General features: G+C 34.2%; 1 protein-coding gene across 3 annotated transcripts in view; it reads right to left on the reverse strand.

Annotated features, from left to right (window-relative positions):
- The window catches only part of LOC145268315 (ubiquitin carboxyl-terminal hydrolase 38-like), a 77,084-nt gene extending 61,175 nt beyond the window's left edge, over positions 1-15,909 (reverse strand). The window contains exon 1 of one of the 3 annotated variants that reach the window (XM_080123777.1): positions 15,886-15,909. In XM_080123777.1, coding sequence (XP_079979903.1) covers positions 15,886-15,894 — 9 coding nt within the window. In that variant the 5' untranslated portion in view covers positions 15,895-15,909. Of the gene's footprint in view, positions 1-6,012; positions 6,577-7,476; positions 7,789-15,885 lie in introns of those variants that run through there. The other 2 variants (XM_080123779.1, XM_080123778.1) reach the window with 2 other exon arrangements.
- Between the last annotated feature and the right edge of the window lie 600 nt (positions 15,910-16,509).

The following is a 16,509-nucleotide window of genomic DNA, read 5'->3' on the forward strand; positions in this document are numbered from 1 at the left end:
AAAACTGTGTGCTTATTTAGAATTGAACCCATTTTCAAAACAAGAAAAGATTTTTTAAAACATCATGATGTATGTACACGTCATGGAACAAGGATGTCATATTCAAAAATCACATGAATTGATGGAGTAGTTTTTTTTGTTTTTTTTTGTTTTTTTAACTAAGAAATCAAATAATATGAGGAAGCGAGAATGGTGTGTCTTGATCCGCCATATTAAATAAAGGGAGCAACTCAATTCAAGCTACCGAATTGATGAAGTAGTTTTTGTTTTGTTTCTTTTTTAACAAAGAAAATCAAATTTAATGAGGAATTGAGAATGGCATATCTTGATCCGCCATATTTAATAAATGTTTATTTAATATTTTCACGCAAACAAATTATAATTGCAGAAAATATTTCTAGTTTTTTTTGTTTTTGTTTTTTTTAAATTACAGGTTTCGCATACTTTTTATATGTAAGATTTTAATATTTAAAAAAAAAAAAAATTAATTTAAAAACAGGAACAAAGAAAAACAATTCAATTACAAAATGGTAAAAATGATATAAACGTTCAGCATAGGAATGTGCAGATGCACGTTTGAAGGGCGGGGGGAGAGAGAGAAAACTAGCACTCTCTCCCTTCTTTGAATTACACGAGGTCATTTTCAGAGAGCCTTTTGACTAGCTGAAATTTTGGCCTTCCGTATATCCGTGTTTGCAAAACTCCCATTTGTTGTGATTTTGCGAAAGGCAGATCCCTTGATTTTTGAGCCTAAGATTTTTTGTACAAACAAGTTTTTTTTTATCATTTAATTCAATATCTTAGGACTTTACTAATTATCTTTTGAAATAGACCCAGAAAACTAATATTTATCTTTTAAAGGATTTTTAAAATGAATTTATTTAACTGTAGTCTCTGAACGTATATACCGTTCACTGGACAAAACAGACGAGGGTAGAGCAGTAGCCCTTGATATATCTAAGGCTCTTTGACGGAGTATGGCACGATGGTCTTCTATGGAATCACTGGAAAAATACATAATGTAATTAAATCCTTCTTAAGTAAGAGAAAAGGCCAAGTTGTTCTCGACGGTCGTACATCTAAACAATGACATAAATGCAGGTGTACCTCAGGGGTCTATCCTTGGACCTTCATTATTCCTAATATTCATAAATGGCCTCCCTGATAAAATTGTTTTGGAGATGGGTATATTTGCCAATGACACCACTTTCTATAACAGATATGAGGGGAAAACAAATGAACACATATCCAAGGAAATGGCAGAAACACTAGAGGATGACCTCCAATCAGTAGTGGAATGGGGACAAAAAAATGGATGGTCGCATTCAATGCTGCTAAGACTAAGCTTGTTTCCTTCAATAACTACAAGAAACCTTCTCTACCACCAATAGTAATGGCCAAGAACACATTGCCTGAAAGTACTTCTTTTAAATTCCTCGGTCTAACATTTACAGGAAACATGAACTGGAATAGATACATTGAGAGCATTGCCAAGGCTGCTGCAAAGAAGGTTGGCTCCCTCTACAGTGCTAGAAAACTACTTATGCCTGAAAATATCCTGTACCTCTATAAGGCCACCATTCGCCCATGTATTGAGTACTGTTGTCACATCTGGGCTGGTGCATCTGCTGCTTGTCTCACTCCTGGACAGGGTTTAAAAGAGAGTCACCAACCTGATAGGTCCTAAACTGTCATCTAGGCTTCAGCCTCTGTCCTATCGACGAGACGTTGCATCCCTCTGTCTGTTCTAGAAATACTTTAATGGTGAATGCTCTGACGAACTGAAAACACTTGTACCTCCTCGACGTAATTACCTCCGACAAGTCACTAAGTCTTACCCCTTTACAGTAGAGATCCCTAGGTGCAAGAAAGCCTTTTACTCCAATAGTTTCTTCCCCAGACCTGCAGGTCTTTGGAACTCCCTTTCGGGATTCTACTTTCCCAACTGTACTAATATGCAGAAGTTCAAGTGTAATGTGAACAAACATCTTTCTATTCATCCCCCTTCATAATGTCCCTGATAGTAGCCCCCTGCTTCAAAGTGGCACTGTACCTTGTTTGGGGTGAAAATTGAATAATAAAAAAATAAAATTAATAAACTTCAAAATTTAGCTGAATTGGTTAGCTCACCATGAAAACATTTTTCATAATTTTCTTTCACGTATACAAATATTTTTTTTTTTCGTTTTTGAAATTAACTTCAGTCTTTAATCTTTCAAATACAATCAAAAAGTAGACTGAAACCTACCAAAAAAAAAAAAAAAAAAAAAAAAAAAAATCCTAAGTCGGCTTTCAAAACTAGGCCCCCCCTATCTTTATACGTCCATTTTTGCCCGTACCAATTAACAAAACAAAACAAAAATAACATTAACCTAATTAAGCTTCAAGTAAAAAGTTAATACAATACTTTGAAATAAGTTTTTCAGCATTTATGCGTTTTAGTTTTGGAGGACAATATTTTAGTTTTTTTGAAAACTGCAAAAACCTGTTAAAGTTTTATTGAATTAAAAATATTTGTGGTGCTTGTGCATGTATCTTAACACTATTTAAAAAAAAAAATTTCCAAATAGAAATCAATTTTTACAATATTTTTTTGTTTACTAAATTGTTAGGTAAAAATACATAATAGTTACAAAAAAAAAAAAAAAAAGAAAAAAAAAAAGAAAAACTCCCCTCCTCATCTTATGAATGGGTTTCTAAATAACGTTATTACTTGGGCGCTGTAACAGATGCACAAGCACAAGTACCGTATTTGGGAAGGAGGGGGGGATATAAAATAATTTATAATTTCGAAATTTGTATGAAATAAACATTTTTTTCTGAAATGAATGAAAGTTATGAGAATGTATCACAAAAAAACAAAAACAAACCAAACTTTTCACAAAATTAAACTTTCATAATAAATATTAAAATTTATAGAATTTGAACAGTCATTATTGTAATTGTCTCCCTCTGTTACGAGTGGAAGTCTTCAAAAATGAAAACCAAAATAAATTGTCCTCTAAAACTAAAATATCCAAGTTCCATTTTTTTTTTTTGTCATAGTTTGTTTTCGATTGTTTTTCACTAGAAAAAAGGTGAAAAATAAAATGATTTCTTTAATAAAAGAAAAAAAAACGGGTTTGTTTTACTGTACACACAGATTCGAAAAAGTTGTCAGAAAAAAAAAAAAAAATAAATGTTATCAAAGGCAGGATAAGTTACCGTTAGAAACTCGTTCAATATATGTTACCGTGACATAGGTTGACATATATTCGATGTTTTTTGTTTTTTTTACAGTATTTTGTCCAGTTTTTTTTATTTATAACACCTTTTCCCAAACTTACCGTGTTAAAGAGAGAGTCGGGCGCCATTTTGAATTTTCCAATACATCGGAAAACACTGTATATTTTTCGAGCTGAATAAACATGTTACATTAAATAAAAACACAGAAAATATATCCAGTTATGTAGAAAAGTAACTTATCTTGCCTTTAATAACCTTTATTTTTTATTTTTTTTTATTACATTTTTTTTTATTTGTTATATATTTGTTTTTTGACAACTTTTTCAAATCTATGTGCACGGTAATATAGAGATAAATACTTAATACAAGGAAAAAAAAACAAAAAAAAACTTGTAGTCTAACACCGTCGCGCGTGCGTGTGTGTAACTGCCTTAAGACGCTAAAATGGCTTATTAAGCCATCATTTCATGTTGAAACGAAACTAATCCCCCCACTTTAGATTTTAAAATACTTTTCATATTCTAGTGTGCTATTTTTTTTTCTTTTCGACAAATTTTTCCGGATGTTTACATGCAATCGTCAAAGAGACGATGTGAGGGCGAGGGTACCAATTAAAGAATAGAAACAATTATTAATTTAATTGTTGGTACTTCTTTAAAATTTTAACTTATTTCGTTTGCTTTAACAATAACTTTAGGTTTAGTTCGATTCAAAAAGTCTGTAAGAGCAATTTTTGCAAAAATTGGGCCAATGTGGACATTGTTGTACGCTTGCGCGAATAATAATGACCACCACCTTTAACATAAGGAATTACATTGCTTAATATCCGGAAAACGTTAAGATATTTGGGCGAACCTGTATGGGAGTGGCCACCTCCTGAAAATTCGTGTCTTACACCCTTTTTCTTTAACCGTTTTCCAACGATTATCATAGATTACAGATTAAGTATCATATTAGGGCAGTTTTGCCGTTTGAACCGGCCAAGTCGGGTTTGTATTACTGTAAACAGATTCGAAAAAGTTGTCACAAAACAAATATAGAACAAATAAATGTTATCAAAGGCAAGATAAGTTACTTTTCTACCTAACTGGACATATTTTTAGTGTTTATATTTAATGTAACATGTTTATTCAGCTCGAAAAACAGTGTTTACCGATGTATTGGAAAATTTAAAATGGCAGCTAACTCTCTATTTAAGGCGGTAAGTTTGGAAAATGAGTTATAAATAAAAAAACAGACAAAATACTGTTAGAAGCTCGCTCAATATATGTTACCGTGACATAGGTTGACATATATTCGGCGGGTTTTTAACAGTATTTTGACTTTTTTTTTTAATTTATAACTCATTTTCCTAAACTTATCATCTCCCAAAGAGAGTCGACCGGACCGGCGGGACCGCCAGTTTGAATTTTCCAATACTTCGGTAAACACTGTTTTTCGAGCTGAATAAACATGTTACATTAAATATAAACACTAAAAATATATCCAGTTAGTTAGAAAAGTAACTTATCTTGCCTTTGATAACATTTGTTCTGTATTTGTTTTGTGACAACTTTTTCGAATCCATGTGTACAGTAATACAAACCCTAAGTTCCATAACTGTATAAGGGTCATATCAGGATAGTACACCGTCAAATCACGTGTTATTTTGTCCAGAAAATGGCATACCGAGGAAATTATATTAAACGAATTTGACGTAAACACTTGATAAATAAAGTAAAATGTTGAGGTGAAAACTAAGCAAAAATTTTACGCAATTTTTTTAACTATAAATTCGGGGGGGGGGGAACAAAGATAACGTTATTTATTTCAGCCAACAATTTTATAAAAAAAGATGTTAAAACTTGAATTTAACTTGGAAAATACTATTAAAAAAAAATAAATAAATAAAAAATAACACGGTACCTTCTGTATAAAAAAGGGGGGGGATAAATAGCGTTTTTATTGTTCACAATGAAAAAAAAAAAAAAAAACTTATCAAAATTAACCAAAACAAGACTTAAAAAAACTACGCTTTCGGGTCAAGATCAAAGTGTAGTATCTGTTCTTCAGATGCTACATTGCTACACTTCAATTTTTTGTTCTTTGTCAGTGGAGGAGAAATCCTTCACAACTGAGAGTTTTTATTTTTGTTCCTTTTCTGCACGTGAAAAAAACGACCCTGGTGTCTAACTCTGTCCCGTGGGGAGGCATTGTAAATAGGAACATTAAGATTTGTTAAAAATAATGGTGCTAGTGCAGAGAGTGATCCGCGCTATTTTTTAAATCGTATTTCCAAGTTTAATTAATGTTTTATGTTTTTTATTCAATTGTAAGGTTAAAGTATAGAATAGGTACAAAACACCCTCCCCTCCCCATGTTAAGAATTTTTTTTTTTTTTAAATAACGTTATTATTTACGTCCGGATCACTCTCTTCACTAATACCAAAATAATTATATAAAAAGAACATTAATAAATTTCATTGTAAGGTAAAAAAAAAACAAAAAAAAACACGCATACTAAAAAAGGTAAATAAATACAGGTGTTAAAAACTAAGGACAATTTTATAGGATCACTCCAGTCTTCGTAGTTATATTCGTTGATATATTAACCTGATTTTAATAAAATGTTTTTAACCCCTCCCCTCCCTCACAAATAAATAAATAAATAAAAATAGGAAAATTGGTGTCCTATTTGAGGACGGGAGTGATTCTATAAATAATATATATATATATATAAAAAAAAAAAAACATACTAGCACAAGGTGATTAAAATACAATATTAGATAATAAATACATAATACTTACGATTCAGAGGAGTCTTTTTTTTAAATGAGTAATAACAGTAAAACTGGTCAGAATGTAAAGAAATGATAAATTAAAAACATTTTAAAAATGACTTAAAATGGCTACCAATAATCTTTCTTAAAAAGTCGGATAAGTGAACCACGAAAATATCATGACTGCCGTATATCTATAAACGCACTGGAATAAAATGGTATGTACTGCTGTAGTGCTGTGCATTCAAAAATGGCAAATCTATATCTTTTAGCGAGTCCTTTTTTCTTTTATAACTTTTTTTAAAGCCTGTTAAGCAAAGGTCTCATTCTGTTGCTGTTTATGCGTGTGGGTTAATAAATAAATGTACATTCAGAATGATAAACATTGGCTCCAGTTTCCATGCCATTCTTACAGTTTAAAAAAAAAATAAAATCTACAATGTTTACATTAAAATATCGTACACAGTAGTTAAAAGAATAAAAAAGACACACACACACAAGGACAGAAAGGAATTATGACTAGAAAAACATGATGACCGGTGACTTTTGAATTTTGTCTCCTATTATTAATTATCCGGAAATGCTTCCACCCTCTCTCCCGCTCCTTCCGGCTTCACTAAATAAGCTTGAGAGGGAGAGTGAGTAACGATGGTCCAGTCTGGGGAAACAGGAAGCAGGTAGGGAATTCCAATATAAAAGGCAAGCAAGGAAAAAGGTTTTAAAACCAAATAATTATTTCAAATTATGCCTTGAATAAAAAGCAAGTTAGCAAAGCTAAATTCAATGACTCAAAAATATTTATTTCTTTTTCTTTTTTTTTACGTGTAAAATTCGATTATAATTGTTTTATTTATTTATTTATTTATTTATTTATTTATTTATTTATTCACACACGATGATTATACTATTTATGTGGCCCTCTGCCCGTTGAACCGGTGCTTGAATCAAGCTGGCCTGCTTGAGAGGTGACAGGTCATTCCTTTTTTTCTTTTTTTATATGCCGTTTTAAGCGAAAACAATCACATACTTAATTGTCATGTCGAAAATAGTTACATATTCAAGAATTATTAATTTTAATCGAGTAAAACGACTGCTGCTGCTGAGTACTGCTGTGTTTTTAGTAAAAAAAAAAAAAAAGAAAAAAAAACTGCTGCTATAGGGTACAAAAGTTAGACGCCATTATAATGTAATCTAAAATATGCATTCCGAGTTATGTACCCTGTGTGTGAATTATTCATCGTCTATTTTATGACATCTAAGAAAAATGCAATTTTATCCAGTTTTCCGTAAAAATTACTTTAAAGTATAAATAACTTTCTACTCCGTGAATTTTCGTAATTTTTGGTTAAATAGCTATTTTCGACATGGCAATTAAGTGCGTAATATTGTTTTTGCTTAAAAGGAAATAACTTTTTAAAAATCGATCGGTCGACTCTATCTGAGCAAGCAGCAATGAATCTACGAAAACATGAACATTTTGTTACGGTCTTACCCAAAAGTACAAGGCGCTCTCCAGTCCGAAAGGCGTGTTAACCAATTCCAAAGAATATACGGAGCTACTGAAAGAAGTATAATGAAAATAGAACTTAGAAAAAGGTCACACGCCACGACAAACCTTCGTGATGTGACACCGTAAGCGAAAGTGAATCGATCATCTTGAAAACGTTAGCCCCGAAAGAGTTTGTTATTTTTAAACAACTAGTTTTGTCTATTTTTTTTCGTAGCGGTAACAAGTCAAACTGTGTAAATTATTTTAGTTCACTTCTTTGATGTGCTTCTGCTTCTTTTGCTTGGGATTCGTGCTGTTTAATAAATCTCAAAATAAATAAATAAATAAATTAAAATCTAATATAAAATGAGCTATCTTGAAGGTGTTAGCTCCATAATATACAGCTATTTTATGGTCCATTAGGTTTTTAAAACTTTTGTTCTCTATAGTTATATTTTGTGAATTTCTTTGTCTTTAATTTTTATTTTGAAAATATCCCGAATTATTATTAAAGATCGGCATTTTTCAGCAACCTATTTAAAAAGAAATAAAAAAGAAAATTTTGAGGGGGAGGGCGTTCGGAAGATGGCGCTGCCACTCGGACTTTGGGTTAGTAGTAGAGTATGTTTTTAGTTTTGATTTGATTGGTAATGTTCGGTTATTCGCGTTCTGAAAAAAAAAATAGACTGAAAATAGTTTCTTATTTAGAATTCAACCTAATTTTTAAAAAAATACAGAAAAATATTTACGTCACCGAATAAAAATGTTGTATTCTAAAAATTACTTAAATTGGTCAAGTAGTTTTATTTTTATCTAAGAAAATCAATTTTTATGAGTAAGCAAAATGCGACTGTCTCGTGTCACCGTCTTGAAAAAAATAAGGGTAGATAAGTAAATTTGCGAGATCAGCCTTATGATGCTACTGATCTCGCACTAATCGTTTTAAATTGTTTTAAAATTATTTTATTTATAAAAATAAAACCACTTAATCAATTTACGCAATTTTTGGAATATGCCATCCGATTTTTCTGCTCTCTTTTTTTTTTTTTTTTTTTTGTAAATTAGGTTAAATTTTAAATAAGACCTAAAACATAAAATAAGTAGCATCCATTTTTTTTTTTTTTACAAAAAAAGATGAAAAGAGATTCTATAGTTGATCAGTCTCGTAAGAGGACGAATTTAGGAAAACTTGTCCATGAAAAACTCGTCCATTTTTGTTAAATAGGAAAACTTGTCCATCTATCTTCTTTTTCTTCTATAATATAAATCTCACCTGTCTGTTTAAATGTATGTATGTCTGCCTAAAACTTTCAACAGAGGTGACGGATTTTCACGGGATCGGTATCGTTTTGAAGCTCGACCCTTCAGACGACAAATATCGAAAAATTGTCTAAAAACATTAATGCCTTTACTCTCAACTAGGCACTTTTCTACAAGGAGGGGTCGCTTTTTACGCCGATATTTTCGAAAGTCATCCCCTCTCTTCAATTGATTAGCTTTAATTTAAACCTACATCACTTCTGGTTTGGCGATGAGCGCAATAGCAAAGACGTCACGTTTTTTTTCATGTTCTTTTTCTTCTTCACATTACGGGTTCAAGTCTGCCTGCCTACTACCATTTTTTTTTTTTGCTCAACACACACTTCCAAACACCTGGGCAATGCCAGGCACCCAGGCTAGTCTATAATGTAAATCTAACCTGTCTGTTTAAATGTATGTATGTATGTATATATGTATATCTGCCAAAGGGCGAATGAACCCTTTTTCGGGGTCAACGGCCAACTAGCATCGTGTATATTTGTGTGTATGTATATATGTGTTGGGGTGGAGAGGGCTCCCGTAAGCCGTGATGAAGGCAACCTTTCTAGGAGAAGCAAATCTCTGATTTAAAAGACCATAAAGCGGGAGACCAGTACCTGCATTAAGCTGGTCTGCAGTTTAATTTGTTGCTGGCTATCTTGCTCTTGCTTGTTGCTGGATCTCAACATTTTGAACCGAGAGAGAGATTTAGCTGTCGTACAAAGCTAAGATTCTGTAACATCATCTTTGTATAGATACTCCCTCAGGTATTTGGGCTCATGGACTTTAAGTGTCCGAGGGAATGGCACTCGTCTGGCAAGACGTTGCAATCATCATCATATCTGCCTAAAACTTTTGACAGAACCGACGGATTTTCACAAGATTGGTATCGTTTTGAAGCTCGACCCTTCAGATGACAAATATTGAAAAATTGACTAAAAACATTAATTCCTTCACCCTCAACTAGGCACTTTTCTACAAGGAGTGGTTGCTTTTTTGCCGATATTTTTGAAAGTCATCCCCCCTTTTTGATTGACTAGCCTTAAATTAAAACTTTGCCACTTCCGATTTGGCGACGGGTGCAATAGCAAAGATGTCACTTTTTTTTTTTCATGTTCTTTTCCTTCTTTGTGATACAGGTTCAAGCCTGCCTGCCTGCCTGCCTATTACCATATTTTTTTTTCTTTTGTTTTTGCTCAACACACACCTCCAAACACCCGGGGAATGCCGGGCACCAAAGTTAGTCTATAATATAAATCTCACCTGTCTGTTTAAATGTATGTTTGTATAAAACTTTCGACAGAGGCAACAGATTTTCACAAGATCAGTATCGTTTTGAAGCTCGGCCCTTTGGACGACAAATATTGAAAAATTGGCCAAAAAGATTAATTCCTTCATCCTCATCCGGGCACTTTTCTACAAGGAGGTTCATTTCTTTGTATCGCCATTTTTGCTAGACATCATATTGGTTAAAATGACTTTACTAATTTCAACATTCCAAACTTCCGGTCGCGTCATGGAGTAGGGGTAAGATGTCAGGTTTTCTTTCACTTTCTTTTTCGCCTTTGCGTCATGTGTTCGAGCCTGCCACTACTTTTTTTTTTTTTGTTTTGTTTTGCTCAACAAACACCGGGCAACCAGATTTTATGTTGAATAAATATCAATTGAAAACACATTTTATGACTGCTCCTGTAAGGAGATATTGTTTTTAAAAGAGACTGAACCTCCATTTTGTTTTAAAGAAAGTAAAATTGATTTTTCCAAGTGTTCGTTTCCTACTTTAGTAAGTTTTTATTCAGTTAAAAAAAAAAAGAGCAGTGTCGAGTGTTACTTTAGAAATGTCTAACATAAGAGGATCACATATAGAAAATTAAAGAAAATACTAAAGCAGATATAGTTTTTAAAAGAGACCCCCCCCCTCCTCACCCATCCAAAAGAAAATAAATTTTTAATATTTTTTTAATATAATTTAGGGAGTGTGTGGTCTGGGGGGGGGGAGCTTTTTAAAACTATATCTCCCTCAAAAACAAAACAATAAAGAACAAAAAAAAAAAGATTGAAATGTAAAAGATTCTTGAATAACGGGAGTAGAGTTTTTTCTAACAATGAGTTTTCTGTGGATGAGTTTTGCATGGGCAAGTTTTCCATGGACAAGTTTTCCGGGTATCGAGGGGACTCTATCATCTTTGTTTGTGATTTAGTAAGAAACAATGAAAATCAAATTGTTTATTAAAAATGAAATTGAAACATATTGCAAATTAAATATCATAGTCATCTATGAAAGTCAAGGTTGTGTTCTCCGTGATACAAGCGTTGTTTAAAGTTAAAAATGAAATATGTATGATATAAGTTTATAAGCCAAATTACAACGCAATATTTCGTAAAATAAACAAACATTTTACAAAATATTGCATTGTAATTTGAATTTTAAACGTATATCATACATATTTCATTTTTCATATTCATCAGTATAATATTCTGCTTGTTCCTTGAAAAAGGCCGACAGTTTTGAAGGCCAAGCTACTTCAAAAAAAAAAAAAAAAAAGTGAAATTTGGCTTTAAAAAAACCTCTCTATGACCTCCCTTTGATCTAGTTTCGTTTTTGAATTGTTGTCATAATGTGAGAAAGGATCACATAGTAATTTCAATGTGCAGTGATTTTTCACTGAAGAAAGAAGTCAGCAAAACATTGTTGCAACGGGTCAAGAGGTGTGAAGGTGCCGTACAATGACAAGGTAGACATGGAGGCAAAAAGATAACGGCAATAGCAAAGAAGAATGGCAGACACTGATATTCGTTTAAAGACGATGGATATCATGTTTTTTATTTACTGAGAAACGAAATGGTAAATTTGTAGGTAATGGAAATCGTATATTCAGGATCCGTCCGAGTGAGACAGGATCAGTCATTGGGAACTGGTAGTTGAACGTCAGTAGGCACTGAATCAGATAGCTAGACTCTAATAGGCACTGGAGCAGGCAGCTGGATGCCAGTGGGGTCTGAAACAGGGCAGCTAGATGTCAATGTGCCCTGAAACAGGCAGCTGGACGTCAGTGGGGTCTGAAACAGGGCAGCTAGATGTCAATGTGCCCTGAAACAGGCAGCTGGACGTCAGTGGGGTCTGAAACAGGGCAGCTAGATGTCAATGTGCCCTGAAACAGGCAGCTGGACATCAGTGGGGTCTGAAACAGGGCTGCTAAATGTCAATGGGCACTGAAACAGGCAGCTGGATGTCAGTGGGCACTGGAATATATAGTCGGACATCAGTGGGTATAGGAACAGGCAGACAGACATCAGTGGGTACTGGAACAGGTAGCTGGACATCAATGGGCACTGGAATGGCTAGTCAAATATCAATGGGTACTGGAATGGGTAGCTGGATGTCATTTGGCTCTGGAACCTGGTAGCCGCAAGAGGTTGGAGACTGTAGGAAGCACTGGAAGCTGCAGTAGGCACTGGAGGCTGCAGGAAGCTGTAAGAGGCACTGGAGGCTGTAGCAGGTGCTGGAAGCTGCAGGAGGCACTGGAGGCTGTAGGAAGTGCTGGAAGCTGCAGGAGATGCAGAAAGCGATAGAAGCTGCAGGAGGTTATAGAAGGTAGTCTCAGAAGGCAGGCAGTAGTAGTTTGCATGCAGGCAGTTTGTGGAAGTTAGCCCTGAAAAGGGCTGTTTGATTTACAAATAGTAAGTTGTAGTTAGCCTTGAAAAGGGCTGTTTGAACTACTCCTGCAATTGCTACTGAGACTCTTCAGCTGTAGGGCTCAAACGACTTGACTGGGTGTGTCACAGTCGCAATTTGGGAGGCTTCCTGCTCCCTATTGAAAGTTGTTTAGTTCTTTCCCACAGCAAGAACTTAGACACCAGGGCCATAAAGTGGGATTTAAAAGTCAGTGCTCCAAAAGAGGGCACACTCTGACCCGCAAAAAAAGTGCTTGGACATCCCTGTCAACATTCTCTGGTGAGGGCACCTCAAGCGATTGACAATGAACTAACCCCTTCTCAAAGAGAGAAGGCAAAGCCTGGGTGGGTGGACCTCCTAGAACTGCACAGAACTAAAATCCAGCCACAAAATCAACAGGGACCGGATCATTACTGGAATAGTCTAATGTCTGTTGATTTTGCGGGATCAGGATAAAAATCCATAGCCAAATTGAAAAATATTTTGGTGATGAAGCACTTTCTTTATGAAAGAGTGTTGATGTTACAAGAACACTACCGATAAACAAATAACTAAAATTAATTCCCAACTGAACTTGTCCCAATCAAAACAGTTTCTGGTATTTATTGACTGTGTCTATATTAATTTCAGTGCGGATTTAAACATCTTAATTTTGTTAATTGTGAAAAGTAAAGTTTTTATATTTCTTTTGTTTTGTTTGGATTTAAAACAAAAAGTTTTACTCCTGATATGTCGGTCACATGATTGTTTCTTCGTCAAGCATAGTCATTGTTTGCTAAAATGAAGGTGATGATTTGACACATCATGACAACATTATGTAAAGAAAGGGAACATTCGAAAAAAAGAAAATAACATTGTCTGCTAAGAGATACTGAACTGAAGGAGTAAATTAAACATTATCTCATACAACATGATTTTATTATTTGTATTGAACTGTGGAGCACAATAATACTTTCTGAATATTTACTAGTACTTAATAAGTACTATTATTAATTTATTTCATTTAATGTATGATTCAAGCATTTTTTTTCTTGTCGAAGTGTCCGTGGTTGTTAACTTTTTGTGAAATCGTCTTCATATCATCAGGAATGTGTGTTAGTCCCGGGAAGGAATTTTGGAAAGATATTTATTTAAACAGTAGTTGGGACGTGAACGAAGTCCGTTGTTACTGCTGACAGCAGTGTTGGCATTGGTGTGGTAGGGGAAAGTGAGGAGAGCATGCCTGTTCTAGGGTCAATGGCAGGAACGGATGGGTGTGGAGAGATGTGGAGGAGTATGCGAGGCATTTGAACGTATTGGTAGTATTCTGAAATATGACCTGATTCAGGCTAGGTTTTTGCGTTTTGATATAGATAGCTTCAAGGATTTTAAGTTTTTTTTTTTACATTTGTTTTGTGGTGTAGTATTTTGGTGTTGTTAACTAGAATTTCTCTGAAATTTGAGGGGGGCAGTGATGTATTGTTAGTTATCATTGCAAAACTAGAAGATGCATTTATTTCACACTCATAATATTTCATTCATATGTTAATGTAGTACGTCTTACACATGTTTTGTTGAATAGCAGAAGTTTACCAAACAACTCATCAGAGATAGACATGTGTTTCTTAGATAGTCACTGACCAAATAGACAACCTTAAACTCTTCAGATCATGATTCGTTATCCTTCCACTTATTTTATGACATAATTTCGTTGTGACGTCATAAATGATTTGTCTAGTGTCTTTAAGTGCATGACATCATCCAGTGTGTATGGAAACAAACAGACAATTAAACAAGATTTGCAGGGTTTGGTATAAACCATCCTCATGGGTAATTAAAAATCCATCGTTTTTAGTCCTCTCATAATATTCTTTATCATTCAACTGGCAATCCATCCATCTCATTAATCGTTATCCTTGAGTGGCTTTTAGTCTTAATGGATGGTAACTCATTAGTATAAAAATCCTTTCCTAACATTATCATCCATCTCATTAACTGTGATGCTTGAGTGGTTGTTGGCCTTATTAAGTGGTGACTCATTTTTGTATAAACATTTTTTGGGGTAGTATATTGTAAATGTTAAGACATTATGTTGAACAAAGATGGCAGCAGTAAATCAAATCGGTGAAGAATCAATGCAGTCACGATTTCGAGTGTTGAGTAATTCTTAGTAACAAAGATGGCGGCAAAGAATCAATGCAGTTCCGATCTCAAGTGTTAAGTAATTCCTAGTTACAAAGATGGCGGCGAAGAATCAATGCAGTTCCAATCTTGAGTGTTAAGTAATTCCTAGTTACAAAGATGGCGGCGAAGAATCAGTGCAGTCCCGATCTTGAGTGTTAAGTAATTCCTAGCAACAAAGATGGCGTTTCGAGACAGAGGCTGATGGCAAACTGATTGAACCCAAAATTCAACATTTTTTATAATAACTTTTGAAGCTTCTGATTGGTTGATTGTTATAGCTGTGGTTATAAAAATGATCCTCGGAATCATTGGAGTCATATCCCCATCATGAGTCAAAAACATTTTAGCACATATTGCTAATTTAAAAAAATGGGTGCATATTCCCCCCCCCTTTCTTGTCGAAGTATTGAATTACCTCCAAAATATCCAAAGTAACGGCCAGTTCTTAACAAGATATCAATTTACCCAAAAATATCAATCCTTCACTTTATGATGGAAATATGATTAATGTTCATGTACTCAACTCTTATTCCTTGTTTAATCCTCTCATACTATTATTCATGATTCAACTGACCTATTGATCTCATTATCCCATATATACAAGTGGCTTTTAGCCTTGATAATTGATTTTATTGAAGAAAAAGAAATGGGCACAGGTTCTTTTGGGGGTTTTTTTTTTCAAGGGAGTTACCACTTATCAAAGCCCAAAGGCCACTCAAGGATAAGGGGTTATAAATTTAAGGTGGTAGTGTAGTAATCGGTAATAGTGCAGATTGGTTAAAATTTGATTATTTAAGAGAATGACTCAACAAGAACTTGTTTACATTGGACTTGAAGGCTATTGTATTGTAATTAGCCGAGAACAGTGTTCTACAGGCAGGCAGTTCTAGAAAAAAATCCTTGTTCATGGAAAGTGCATTTAGATTTACGAACAGATAGAGAGTGGGGGAAATTGTTTACAAGGAATAAGAGTTAAGTACTTGAACATTAATCATATTTCCGTCATAAAGTGAAGGGTTGATAGTTTTGGGTAAATTGATAGCTTGTTAAGAACTGGCCGTTACTTGGGATACTTTGGAGGTAATTCGATACTTAGCCAAGAAAGGGGGGAATATGTACCCATTTGGTTGTAACTAGTCGAGTGCTTCTGTGAAAGTTTGGCAAGAGGGACCAGAGATTAATGAAAGAACGATGATTGTTGCTTAAGTACAAATGTTAAAACTTTTATTTAAACAAAATGCTAGGAGCATAATTTATAAAAGTTCATTCGTTACCTTAGGCATGGATCCCTGTATCGTTTGGGGAGGGGACGCAAACTATTTGTCTCTTCCATATGAACTTGCCATATGCTAGACTCGACTCATTCACTCTATGGGCTGATCCTACTTATATAATACCCAATTTGTTTTTAAAATGCTTTATTTACAAAAAAAAAAAGTGTTCGTGAAACAAATTAATAAAAGAATTTCATCATGGTGGTGTGAGGGGAACAACGTTTGTGGTATTTACAAAAAGAAAATTGTTGGTTTGTAAAGCCCCTCCCAACCCTCTGCTAAGTATAGACTGCCAACAGTTTTCCGGTTAGCCAGAAAAAAGCACTTTCGGCCTATCCCTAAAACATTCAAGATGTTATTGATTTAAATCAGCATTTGAGAGTTTGCATCAGCCTCAAATAAATATTTTTTATTTATTTATTTATTTATTTGCGGACTATTATCCTCGTATTCTAATTGTTATTGTTTCACGACGTTTCGGCCAACTATTCCTCTGGCCTTCATCAGGTGGTAAACCATAACAAGATAGGAATGCTGAGTCTCTTAACTGTATCCTCAGTAATTACTGCCTACTACCTGACGAAGGCCAGAGGAATAGTGGGCTGAAACATTGTGAAACAACGA

The sequence above is a fragment of the Euprymna scolopes genome, chromosome 43 (genome assembly GCF_053919585.1).
Source record: "Euprymna scolopes isolate OS-2025 chromosome 43, ASM5391958v1, whole genome shotgun sequence".
Lineage (NCBI taxonomy): Eukaryota > Metazoa > Mollusca > Cephalopoda > Sepiida > Sepiolidae > Euprymna > Euprymna scolopes.